Source organism: Sinohyriopsis cumingii, unplaced genomic scaffold, assembly GCF_028554795.1.
Source record: "Sinohyriopsis cumingii isolate HCF-2022 unplaced genomic scaffold, ASM2855479v2 utg003162l, whole genome shotgun sequence".
Lineage (NCBI taxonomy): Eukaryota > Metazoa > Mollusca > Bivalvia > Unionida > Unionidae > Sinohyriopsis > Sinohyriopsis cumingii.
In genome coordinates, this window is record NW_028316416.1 from 7,421 (window position 1) to 22,510 (window position 15,090).

The following is a 15,090-nucleotide window of genomic DNA, read 5'->3' on the forward strand; positions in this document are numbered from 1 at the left end:
ACTGAATAGTTCATGTACCTTTGAAATACTGAAACAGTTAAAATTATTTGAAGACATTGTAATTCAAAAGGGCAATTCTATATAAACACTTATAAATGTTTATTCATTGTCTTTAATGTATCGCATCTTTCAATCATATATATATATACATGGTAAAATGTACTCATTCGCTATCCAATATATTAATAGTCATGCCTATATCTATATGTACATGTATGAGCCATCTATTTTAATTACTGGTAGCCACTGCAGTTGGAAAATCAACGTCATGTTACACACCTGATAGATACGGACACAGAGTTGATACATGTATGATTTCTTCAGGTTCAGTCAAGCAGACAAGTCATTCCAATAATGTACTATACCTGGTAATGGAAGCCATATTTGTTGGCAGATTGGCATAATTTATATCAAATAAATTTGAAAGATTTTACTACTTTAAATCTTTGACATCTGGGCACTTGATCAACTCTGCTTATTTTATCAAATATCAATGTAACGTCTTCAATGATGCAAGAATGCTAATTTAAAAAATATAGTAAGATTCTGCAAAGTTGCCATTACAAAGATGTTATATAAAGGTTTTCTCTTGTAATAGTCAAGTCGCAAAGTGGTGGCTGGGTGACTATGATTTATCTTTCTTGTAGTCATATATCCAGTGGTTGCTGAGTGGCTGCTACAAAGATGTTTTATCAAGTGATATGGTTAGTGTTTTTGTCATGACTCTTAAACACTAAATAATAGAAATAGAGAATACCAACACTTTTTGTAAAATTTTAAAAATGATTTTTTCCTAGAAAATGAAACAAAAAACTTACAACATTCTCACTTAAATAACACTAATTAATTATTTGATATCACAGATCTAAATATTTAAAGATCTGACTAAATTAGTGATATTCCGAACAAATTACATTATTGAATAGGTTCATGTTCCTGACTTCTTGAACATGCTAATGTTCAAATGACCTAAATTATCATGATGTACTAAGTCTTTGGAGTTGTCACAATACTATGATCCAAAATGTTCTTGCTGAAATCAGAATAATTCCAAATGTTCTAATCCAATAATATTATTGACGGGCAATTTGTATTTCCTATAAACAGTAATTTAAATACATAATTCCAAAAAAGTTAATAACCCAAGATAACAATAGAACCTATTATACTTCAAGATGTTAAGAAAAGAATGAATCATGTGCAGATCAATAAAATGATATACCCCTCTTCTTGACCTAGGTCATAAATACCATTTTCTGCAGATACTCTGGCATTTATGGAAATATCCATTCTAGAAGCGTCTAGGGTCAGGGTCAAAATTGTATATTTTAATTCAAATTATGTTAAACATAGTTACCTTAATCATGATCGGGATATTTAGTCCACAATCGTACAGAAAAAGTTAGCAATATATTATGTTGTTTATAAAATCAATGCCCTGTGTCAGGTACAAAGTGAACTTGACTTTATCCTAAGGTCAATTAAACATTATATATATATATATATATATATATATATATATATATATATATATATATATATATATATATATATATATATATATATATATATATATCAAAACAGTATTAAAATGGTCAACAAATAATACAAATTAAACTTTAGTAACATTTTAGAAGAAGCTGAACAATACAGATACAGCCCGTTACAAATATCCAAAACTTGTTTCTGAAGTGTCAACATCAACTCACATCATCACCCAACCTCGTGATGGCAAATATGTTTCGAAACCATGTTTGTATCTATTCTATTTGTGAAACATAGTTTTAACTATGATCACTATCCCTCAGTTATTGCATCTGGAGTTTAGGTTACAGGGAAGCGTCCTTATTACATACGAAGTTTTGAACTTTGATCTCTTGCTTAATCTAGGGATGCAGCATCTGAAAACTGTATTGTCATTCATTCTTTCTCATGAAATACTAATACTCTACATTATCATAATATTTAAATTAATGTAGAAACGTCAACTGGTGGATATGATTAATTATAATGATGGATATGATTCATTTCAATGATGGATATTATTAATTACAATACTGCTATGTGTTTACATGTAAACATGGATCCCTACATGGCTAAAGCTCATTTGGAGTACCTGACAGTGTGCCTACTTATGGAAAACTTGATGCCATGCAAAGGAGTTAAGAATGTTATAAGGGTAAAGCCGTGACCGTTATTTCAGATTGGCTTGGATAGGATTTAAGCTTATCGTTGTGTGTCTAGGTCAATGATTAAATCTTTATACTCAGATCAGTGAGTAGCACTTAACATTTGTGTATGTCTCGCCATTGTGAAAATGTCTACTTCATACAGGTTTTCCACAGCAAAGTTAGAGATGCTAATATCAGCCACCAATGGGGAAAAGTAAAACGGGTCATTCAATATAGGCGACTGCTTATTACAAACCTAAGGTATTATAATAATTACTAAAAAGACTCAAAAGCAACAAGCTTTGTATAATTCAACAAATAATTTATTTTCCTAGAATAAAAAGTGACAATATGACAATAATTACTGTGAACATTCTAGAATTTATAACACAAATCCTAACCAATAAAATCTAAATAAACTTGAGCGGTATTCTAAAAATCTAACAATGAATGTGTTGATGGGCTTGTGATGGTTTGTGTTGTGACAATGATAGGATGATTGTATATGGGCTATAATTTGTATATAGTTACGGTTTTCATCGTAATATATATCCACATACCAAATATTTATGAACATCAGTGCAACAGAATAAAGGATATCAAGGGGATATTGAAAAAAAAAAAAAAAAAAAAACGGATGGCATCGTAAACGTTACCTACCGGTTCGAACATAAATCAGGTCACACTAACCAAGTTCTTTATTCGTTACTCTTGATGAGATACATCAAATACAAATGTCATGAATGTATGTAGAAAAGATTCCAATATACAACAGGCATAACGAAAAAACAAACTCAAGAATCAACAAATAAACACAATACTCCTTATCCCATAAACTTTGATTGTGTGGGGAAGAAACAAAACAAAAATCAGGTCAATACCTTCAGGACTTGAGAATTCCAGGTAAAGATGACGAACTATCAATATATCGTACCTACCTTTCAACAGAAATGTAAGCAGCAAATGTTTGGAGCACCAGCAAGTTTGTACTTACTACTAGACGTTTTCCCCCATCCTGTAATGTGGCATTGCATTCCCGCGGTGTACTCAGTGTTGCTTTGTGGAAGGCATGCTGGCTGTACGTAGTCATTGAACACAATACCTCGCCCATCCTTGGGTCGAATCTTAAGAAGTGCCAGGTCATAATCATGATTTACATCTACAATTAATGAAATTTAGTATCAATAAATTCTCGACTCAAAAACAGGATGAAACCCGTTGTACATTTCTTATCAATTGAAAATACTTCATATCTTTTGTACTGACCATGTTAAAAAGAATGTGGAAGTGTTTATCAACTAAAAATTACTGCAAATATAGGTACATTGTGCAGCACTGCAGAGAGCTGTTTGATACAATAATAATAATACATTACTGATGCATCACACAAAATACAATCCTGTTTCAATATAGCCTTTGCTTATAATGTATCTCTTCCAAGATTCAAATAGAAAAGAGGAAATAAAAATCCAAACAAATAAATTTAGTATCTAACAGTAACATTAGTAAATATAGGACACATTGACACATTTGACCTACAGTGCTTCTAGCCTCAAAGATTGTCCTTTTGCAATTCAAAGACTTAATCATTGGACTTATGGTGTCATGTTGTTAAGCACGTCCAAGGAAATATTTTAAAAATTCATTCAGAAATATGGCAGGGTAAAATAAGATCATTAAAAGGTAATACTATAAAAGACATAATAATTGCCATAATTTCCATATATGTATAACTAATTTATATATTTTGCACGTCCTAATCACTGAAATGAAACATGAATGCATTTCAAAAATAAAATATATTACTTGCTTAACTTGCTATTTTTCTATCACAATAATTATACTGTTGGAATGTATGTACTTCATGCTAACACATGCATGCACTATTAGTGAAAGCTCATGCTTGATCTAGTTATGGCTGTTGTTGATGTTGATGGGTTTAATGCCATTTTATAGCACACACTAGGCTGTTCATGGAGGCCAGTATTAATGGTGAAGGAAGAACCCGGGAAAAACCCGGAAAGAACCACCGACAGACGAGAAGCTACTGGGAAGCTTTCTCACATACCCACAATGCCGAATCCTAGACTCGAACCTACACAGACACAGGTGATATGGAAACGATTCGTAACTGAGAGCGCTTTAGAACACTCGGCCACACGGGGCCCGCTAGTTATCTAGTTATGGACACCCATGCACGCATTAATCATGCAAACACATGCATGTACTAATCATGAACACACATAATACACTTAACATGCACATGATTGCATTCACTAATCAGGGAAACAGAAGCTTGTTCTAGTTATGCAGAAACATACATGCAATAAGCATGCAGCATGCACACACATGAACATAATAATCATGCACAAACATACATGCACTAATCATGCACACACATGCATTTATTATTCGTGCATATACATGCATGCAATAATCATGCACACACAGGAATGCACTAATTATGTACACACGTGCATGCACTAATCATGGAAACGCATGTTTGTTCTAGTCATGGACACACAGGCATGCATAAAAATGCACATATATGCATGTAGTAATCGTGCGCACCCATGAATGCACTAGTCATGTATACACATACATTCACTAATCAGGTACACATATGGATGTACTAATCAACACTAAACACTAATCATGCACACCCGTGGTCACAACAATAATGCACACACATGTATATACTAATCGTTCACACACATTAATTCACTAATCATGCGCATACATGCATTCACGATTTTTGCACATAGATGCATGCACTAATCATGCACGCACATGCGCACGCCAATCATACATACACATGTATGTGCTAATCGTTCACACACATGCATTTACTAGTCATGCACACACATTCGTATAGTAATCATGCATACACATGACTATACTAAACATGCACAAACATGCATTCGTTAATCATGCATCATGAAAAATGAGAACACCTGCAAATAATGTAAATTAAACACTGGTAAATATATATTTAATGTGAGCGAAAAGAGCACTCACTCATACTAATTAAATGAGAATGGTTTTGTCCTAAGAAGTAATTGAAAAGAAGCTGTATAATTTCACAAAGATTAACTGTTATATGTATTTATTCCTGCTTTAAGATTAGTTCATTTATCTCCTAAATCCCTATTCAGTCTTTACCTTTAACGTATACATAGATGTAGAAATATGATCATTCGTGGTTATACTAGTTCTGTGATGTTATTTTCACTGAAGATTTCTGAGCAGTGTATGAGTGCATTTGTTCAGAAAAATACCCCTCTTAAACACAACTCTAAACAAATGACCTAGTAATGTGTTTGAATATCTGTATCTCTGATGAGTGATGAGAATTCTTGATGAAGACATGAAATGTCCATTAAATTAAATCATTTTTTTTTTAAATTCTAGATATAAAATGCCGATGACAATGTTTCCCTTATAGATCTTAATACAGCAAAATGTAGAACTCAGTCTTTTAATTTAAATTTCTTGTTACAGATGTTTGCTATGGCAGTAAATACAACAAAATGAAAGTCATATTGCATGTGTTGCCTTGATTTATATTCACACATTATTTTTATTTTTAATTTTGAATTGATCTTTTCCATCATAGGAAATGCTTTCATATTATTCATTTTGAGTTGCTCTTTTGAATCAAATGACATTCTTTTACGTTATTCATATTGAATTGTTCTTTTCTTTCATTTGACATGTTTTTATGTTATCGCTTTTGAATTGGTCTTTTATTTTATAGAATATGCCTTTAGCGACGTACTCCTCCTCAACATCTTCAATATATGCCTTCTTTTTTAAGCTTTGTATAGCCAGCTAACTGCATATGTCTCTAATATGGATCTTGATTAGAAATAGTCTTACAAAAACTACTATCTAGGTAATTGATGGAAAACTATCAAACGTATATACCAGTATATTTACACTATAATGCATATTTTAATCCTTTTGAATCAACGTTGTAAATATTATTACAATATGTCTGGTTACGGGCTATAACATGTCTATCCCAAAGCAGGTACAACATGCAATATATATTATAATGCGACACAGCGGAGTGTGAGACAGATATCCGCGGTTACCATTATATCGCTCATGGGTGAAGAAAGAAGCAATCCTAAACTCCTTCTCATGGCTATCATAACCGGTGTTATCGTGGTCACCTGTTCTCACAATGATTTCATCACTCCTGAGACCTCTGTGCAAACAGAAACATAAAATTACACATGCTATTTATACAAGTAGACTTCGTCTTCATGACAGAAAGAATGGGAATGGGAAACCTAAAATTAACGTCCAAAACAATTAAAGCAATCCAAGAGAAGTCAGTGTATTTTACTTTTCTGTTCTTCTTAAAAGCTCACTAATATTTTTGAACAAATTCAAAACACCAACCCGTATGTCTGGAGAAGCAAGCATTTCTTGATGACCAATAAGTGGTACGGCCAGACATCATATAAAAGTCTTATTTTGAAAACACCCTGTCAGTATGGCAATCAATTTAAGGGAAGAGGCATTAACAAGACTGTCACGATGGCCATTATGTTAGCCATATTGATTGTTAGATTATAACAATTAACAATGACTATAACTGGACATTATAAGAAGTAATCCAATAACATTTTCAAGCCATAGTGAATGTACAATCTGCACCACTTATGACAAACTAAATATCATAGGTCCTTTATTGCAAGCAAACTTTCCAATAAAATATTTTTCTCCTAGAATACTTACCTGATTACATTAAAATCAAATATATATGCCTACTATCTCCTCATAACTGCCCGCTCAGTTATGGAAATTTGGCTGTTTTTATGTCCATAGTATGTAGACAAGGGCAATAACTCTGCACATTACCGCTCCTTGTCCCCTACAGATGCCGCTAATCGTGTGAATGTATGCTTGCATTGTGGGGAGGATGGGAGTGCATTCAAATAATACGACTGGGTGGGCATTCTAAAGCATCCTGGCAGAAACAAAAAACACTGCAAAACATTGGGTGTCGCCTTCAAATACGTTCCAATATCACATTACATTTGGAGGATTGGTAATAGGTCAGTCCACTTTTGATAACAATTGAGCTTACATAATAGTTCCCGTTTGAAAGCCTTTTAGATTGTGCCAGTACAAGAGTGAAGTCATAAGACGCCTTTTCTATTGCACAATGATGGCAACCGATTCTTGATGATGAAACTGGCTTGCATCATAAGGATTGCTGATCCATTTCATTGAAACGGACGGTTGACTGGCTCAATAGAGAGTGCATGGAATTAATCGGATGGCAAGGAAATGCTATCAGGAGAAAGGATTGGTATTAAAGGAGCGTCAGCAAGTTCAGTGCTAAAGGTTTGAAGTTTTGAAATTCAGGCTTAACATAACAAATGATACTTTCCACTTTGGAAAACAATCTGAATTATTAAGGTATATGAAGATCAAATAATGAAATGTTAGAGAGGTCTTTTTACTGACCAAGACGATCATAGCCACAATGATCGAACAATGTTCCAATATGATAGAATGGTGTCAACATTTTGTCCTAGAATTATAAGAATAAATCTCAGCTACCTAAGTAACAGACGCACTCAAATGGATATTTTGTATTATTTTCACTCGTAACCAGTCCTTGAAAACAATGGAAGAGGGGCTCATTAAAGGCTTTTGATACAACAGAATATTAAGACTAGGAATTCATTCAGAATGCCACTGGCATCCATTCTGTACGATCTATACCTTATTACTTGTGATATACCTTTCAGGATTATTTGGAATTTAGCGCACAATACTGTAAGTTACTTTTAAATTTCCACATGGTGTCTTAAGGAAATACATTATTTGTTGAATTTTACGTACCTGTTTGATCAATAATTTTCAGTTACTTAATTTAACTAAAGAGCCATAACAACAAACTTGTTCTGATAAATGTTGCTCTAAAAATGAAAGACTTTCATGATAACGTTCATCTCAAATATATTGACATGAAGACCTGTGTCCTATTGACGCTACTGGTTACAGCCAGTGTCTAAGTTTGGTAATAGATGGGCTTTGCATTCAATGAAACATGCATCTATATACACAGTTACATACTTTTCGGCAGCTTTAATGATAATTATGTTGTTAGCCAACCTTGGTTGCACCATTCATCCAGGTAAATACTATTTTGTTTGTTATGCTGATCTTGTAATAGAGTGGCATGGAAGATGAGTACACTTGTGAGATGCAAATGGCACACGTATAGGTGATACAGTAGGAAGATTTGCATCGTTGAGATAGCAAGGCCATCTGCAAAGAGCACATGTAGAGGTGATCCAGTAGGATAAGATCTGCTGCTGCATTACACAGTTAGAGGAGAAGCTCCTGATGACTGAAAGATGGACATTTGACTAAATGGCATTTAATAAATCTTCCGTTAAATGACTAACTGAGCACATAAAGTGAACAAAGCAACTGTTTCACATTAATATGTTATGCTTCCTATTAAAATATGGCGCTTCCTATCAATGTGGTATGCTTCCCATTACAGTAGTATGCTTCCCATCAATTGGTTATGCTTCCCATTAATTTGTATTGTTTCCCATCAATGTGATTTGCATCCCATCAATGGGTTATCTTTTCCATCAATGTGTTATGTTTCCCATCAATTTGTTTGGCTTTAGAATATGCTTGCAAAATGAGAGGAAAATGTAACCTACGTTTGTAAACAGTGACTATTAAAATGAATATCGATATACCAATCAAGTTGCATCACTATGTAAGTCTTTGTTATGATGTCATAAGGGACAATACTGTACCAAACAATAAAATGGCGAGGAATCACACTGAAATAATGAAGACATTGCCCTAACATATCTTTATATTTAACCAATTATCAACACCTTTTTAGCAATTACATAATTGAAGAAACTACGCTATTCAAAATGCATGTGCCCTTTTAACGTAATCGTAATTACAGAGGTGTATATACTTCATTATCATGTATGTAGTTTTCACATTAATTTATGTTACACATGAAAACAATTTACTTATGTTGCTAAAGGGAAGTGATAGTTTTAATTCACCGTAATGTATTATCCTAGCTGTTAATCTGTTTTGAACTGTTATTTTAGAGCAATATACCAAGAAAATCGTTTGTTGTGTAATAGGTTCGTAGAGTCACCTCAAATCATTACCATGTAAAAATTTCCGTTTACACTAAACATTTACTTTCTCTCTCTCTTTCTCAAATATAAATCAATTAATGACCATGATTTGGGCATATTTATTTGATAAATTAACTAATGGCTATACATTCATAATTTCAACATTCTTTGCTAATATTACAAGTGAAATTGTGTGCGAAACACAAAACAAGGAGATTCAAATTTCGTTTATTATGAATGCGGTCCAACAAGTGAAAAACATTTGGTTTTGTGTATTAGGTTTTAAAAACACGTATATAGTATGAGATCCATTGAAGTTGTTACTTGTCTGCCACGATTGATGCAAGGAAAACGTTTTCAAAAGAAATGAAGCTCAGATCATTCCTTATAAAATATTATGTCCTCTCCTCTATATATATATTTGTTGACCAGACAATACATAACAGTTTGACCCTAACGATGTTTAATATTTCTTCTTTTTTAAATGCATCTAATGACTGAATATTGTTCATTTTTTCATTTTCTCGCTATATTAAACCGTTCCTACAATTTACACACATGGTGAAACCTGGAACAAAAGTTGCACAAAATCTGGATCATGGATTATTCAGATTCGATTTGAAATGTGATAGAATCTTCTCTATTTTTCAAATGTTTCTCCACCTTTTATAAATTAAAATTCTTTAAATTGTAGAGGTAAAATTGAACCGGCTTGCGCATTAGCTGGTGATCTTCATGTTTTAATTTAGAAAATCAGAGCTGTTACCAAATCAATATTTGTAATATATCAATGTCTTAGAGCATGACCACTTATTTACAGAATACAGGTCATATAAAGCCACTGTGACATAAAAGATCCATATGCACTTGACATATATGTTTAATGGAAACATGATAAATACTCTTATAATTTGGGCACATGCACCATCTTTAATTACTGTTTAAAGCCACATGTGTGAGACTTGGGTGACCCACCTTTAATGTGTAAAATGTTTTCATTCCAGAATGCATTCTTGGTGTAGTTGATAAGTTTAAAAGTGGATTCAAACGTGTTATAATCTGAACAAAGGCATCATATGAACTACACTGTAAAATCAGTCTCAGTGACCCATCTGTAGGTGTGAAAAGTTTTCATTCTTAATCACATTTTATATAGCAGCTATTGGCGTTTTGAAATTAGAGCCAACACTAATAGTCTGCACTTTATCATAAATACTAAAAGGTAAGTCATAAAGTTGGTGCGTGACACATTTTCAATTCATGAAATGCGAAATTGTACATTTCATGTTAATACGTCGACGATGCACGTAGTTATTGTTTTTAGCAATTTAGAATACAATTTGAGAACTAGGTGACAATGACCAATCTTTGCTTTAAGTCATGCTCATCTGCAGTTGGACTCTCATTAGAAGTTTGATCACAGTGGTAAGGTGTTAGCATTGACATCATTAGTACAATTTTCAGGTAATTTTTAACCAATTATGGACAGTGGGGTACAGTGACCCAATCTCCATGTACGACATATGTTAGTGTCATGTCCATATATACAGACCAGACAGGAGAATGGACACAGTTTAATGGAATTTTTAATAAATCCTGGTAATTGGATCACATAAATCTACTGATGCTAAGCAAGAACTGTCTTTCCTAAGAGACAAACCTAGTATAAATTTAGAGGTAAGATGACAAAATCTAGAGACGTTATTTCACAGAATAAATATTATATGATTTCAAATCTTGAAAGAACTAAATCACAATCAAGTCAATGAAGTTGTGTCACCAACCGTGGCTGACTTTTCTCAACTTCTACGTCGGTATCACTAAACCATCCGAATTTGATACATTAACAAAAATCAGTGTAGCTTACATCAATACGACTATCATATATCCGTCTTATTGCTGTCATCGTATTCATAATTGTAATGATAAAGACACGAGAAAGTGCTAAAAAAAATCAATGGCCTCCAATCCGGAGAGGGGAAAATGGATTGAACAGATTACATCTATATCTTAAACAGCAATGATGTGATGTAATGAAACGATCATTTACCTAAATGCCTGTATTTTGTGATAGATTGTTTACAAATGAAGATGGCACCCTGAGAACAAGTCTGAAATAACGTATGTTGGCAATACGGACATTTGCAGCAATGTTGCAAATATATATCTTTAACGTATGCCAAACTATACACTTATGTTAGCAAATCAAAAGAGAGACCATTACTCACTGGAAGCAATGAGCTGCACTCAGGATCCAGTATTCACTGAGAATAGTACCTCCACAGAAGTGGCTATCATGCAAGGTGCCTACAAGACGTCTGATCCCAACCTGCCATGGGTTTGCTCCTTGCACTGCATTCCTTCCGCCAATTATCTTCTCAAGTTTTGGTCGCGGAGCTAGTTGCTTCTCCTCCGTCACATCCCGCTTGCCGCGCTCCATCAATGGCCTTTTCCCACAGGTTACAGGTCCTGAAGGAGATGGATTATATTACAATTGGTGACATCCCTGCCTACATAGAAAATCATGTACTTGTATTAAGTGATGACTGGGGAAAAATGTGTCTCTTAATACAGTAAGTGAATGTGATTCATACTGATAACTCAAAATACAAAGCATTTTGACAGTCAGTAACCACCTATATCCATTTGTAGCTAAGATCAAAATAAGGCATGTATTATGGCTAGAAGTTAGTGTTGGTGAAAATATCCAACTGTTTGAAAGGCGATTGAGACTGACTCATATCCCAATATAAATGTCCAAAGTATGTCATAAATGGTGTCTGATGGGTCAGAGGAAGCTCATATTAATATTTCAGGTGATACTAACAAGATCGTCTTCTGCTGGTCAAACAATCACTCCGCTATATCCGCTTACTTTGCTTTGGCTACCTCATTTGTATATGTTAAAACTGGTTATTTTACGTGTAATCGTACAAGATGTGTCTTTCAAAAACAAAATTACGTCCCACTAACTTGAAAATAAATAACATATGCCGTTAAATAAAATGTCATCAAACTCAAACGGTTCTCAAAATGAATGTATCGAGAATGACTCTTTGTTTCATCATATCTAGTGGAGGATAAGGCTAATTACCTAAAAGGTTATATAATTTTATATCCAAGGAATTAGCTACTGTGGCAAATTGCAAAACAAAATGCAAAAGTGAAATGCCTCTACCCCCACCGTCCCATATACATATATATATATATATATATATATATATATATATATATATATATATATATATATATATATATATATACATATATCACTGTGTGTGTGTATGTATATATTGACTGTCCAACCAATATTGTGTACAATGCATTTAATGTGCATATGCATATGCTTAATGTACTATAGCAAAAATGACTTTCAGGTACCATCCCTGTGCTCACTTTGTTCAAGCTACGATATATTTTAGTAGCTTTGCTTAATGTGTTGTAGAAACTATGCATTTTACTAGCTGTCCGTGTGCTTAATGTGTTGTAGCATCAATGAATTTTAGCTGTTATCCCTGTGCTCACTGTGCTGTAGCTACAATGCATTTTAGGTGATATACCTATGTTCAATGTATTGTTGCAAAAATGCATTTTAAATCCTATCCGTGTGCTTAATGTATTGTAGCAACAATGCTACCATGAGGCGATATTCCTATCATATTTCCTTCTACTATCATGTTAATGCTTGCAGTTGAAATGTCTGTCCCTCAATTGGTATCGTCCCAGTCTTTTTGAATATTTTCACAATATGTAGCTAAGACCAACAATCGGTTAAAATACAAACGAAATCCACCGTGTTGATTGCGGTGATAAACTAAATTGATGGTGAGCCTATTCCGCTTTATTTTGTGGTTTGCACGTGGGAGGTTGTTGTTAAGTGAAAATAAACGTCTTTTTGCTTCCTTCTTATGTGTTTGATGTTCATCGTCGTGTCGTAGATTGTTATAATGTTCTAAAATAAATAACACGGCTGATTTGTACATTGAGTTGTTTCTAACGGGATCGGTCTTTGGTGTAACTCCAGACTGGTCAATATTCCTATCTCCATATCTTTTGTTGTCACCCCTAGCTTTTAGTTTCCACCAATATTCGGTCCCAATCCATTGTATGTTTTGTGAATTTTCGATCCACAACATAGCCCCAGTACAAGTACAGTATAACATTATCTGTTCAACAACGTGATGGTTTATTTAATACTCTAGATACATTTCAAGTGCCAAAATGTGAAGAAACATCTTTTTATATGTAAGCTGTGAAACTTGTCTTAAGAGATTACCCAATACAGTGAGACGAGGAGTCTGCTCTGACTTCCTTTTGACCCGGACTACTGACCAAAAGCTATTTATGTCAATAAACATATTGACCATGATTCAAATTCTTGATCACGATTTCACTCCACTTGAACATGACACGCTAGGTTCTAAATGCAAAATGGACAGGTTAACATTGAAATCCAACTTATGAACCTTGTTGAAATGTGCACAGGTGGATTTCTTCAAATAAATTTCGTGAGATGAAATAAGGCTGATTACATAATGCTCATGGAATTATCGGATTTGGAACACCAAAACGTCAATAATAGTACACACTTGTGATTGTATACGTGCGTAAGTATATATGAATGTGTGTACGTGTGTGTGTGAGAAAGACAAATGTGAAATGCTCTGCACCATATATAATTCACAATTACCCGGTTGTTTAAATTATCTCATTGTTAATATTCATATCATAATCCAAACTACATTTATATGTTCTCACAGGCTATAGAAATACAGATAACCGTTTTATAGGCAAACAATGTGGACATGCATTTGTTCAATTTCAAATAGTTCGAACAATTAGATATTAAATATACATTTTCAATCTAGATATATACAGTTGTAATAGCTATTTTAAACCACATCAAAACATCTGCATGCTTGTTACAATGCTCAAATTTTAATTTCAAATCACTGCTTTAACTAATAATATATATCTAATTATTTTCTATAGATATGGTATTTAATCATCCCATGTTTATACACAAAGCATGATATTCAAGAATAACCTAACCTTTGCCACTGCCTACTTACACAATTTCTATTACAAAATTACAGAACATAAGTAACCATATCAAATGACTCGATTCCTCAGTATAATTGGCATGAGACTGTTTTATAATAAAATTGTTTTTATGAAAGAGTAAAAACAGAATAGTCCATTGAAATATGATAATTCATTACGGAGGTATGATTATTTAAACTTTCAAAGAATAACATTCTATGCAACCTAAGGGCAAATCGTCAGAAGGTAATTCAACAATCCTGCAATCATCTGATATTGCTTGACTTGTTTCTTAATTTGGACGTAACTCCAATACACGCTCAAAAATAGCAGCTGTACTGTTACTTACCTGCACTGACGGCTCTCATGGTGTGTTTATTTTTGCTGATGTCACGGTGGGAGGGGTTGCTAAGTGCAAGGTGAAATCTATTCCTCTCCAATCCATGCCTTCCGTGTGACATTTTGTTTTCAACAATTGTCTCTTCACAGCAAATGCATTTGCACCAATGCGACATGAATGCCAAACATGCGAGAATTATCCATGTTTGAGATCTGACTGGATACATCTTGGTGTATTTTATTTTACCTAATTCGTAATAATACAACCTTTTAACATCAAATTATCCCTTTCTTCTACACGAGTTTCTCTAATACCGCACATATGTTTCAAGTGCCTGGATATGAAGAAACCTCAGGTTATATTGAAGTTCTGTGACGTGTCATAA

The 15,090-nt window shown here is 33.6% G+C and overlaps 1 protein-coding gene across 1 annotated transcript; it reads right to left on the reverse strand.

Moving 5' to 3' along the window:
• Window positions 1–3,165: 3,165 nt before the first annotated feature.
• Window positions 3,166–14,826, reverse strand: LOC149769851 (factor VII-activating protease-like; the record flags this gene model as incomplete). The annotated part of the gene is made up of 4 exons (XM_089949742.1): window positions 14,715–14,826; window positions 11,551–11,791; window positions 6,269–6,384; window positions 3,166–3,330 (listed from the first exon to the last, which is right to left on the reverse strand). Coding segments are annotated over exons 1-4 (634 nt in total), but the record flags the coding sequence as incomplete, so codon positions are not given.
• Between the last annotated feature and the right edge of the window lie 264 nt (window positions 14,827–15,090).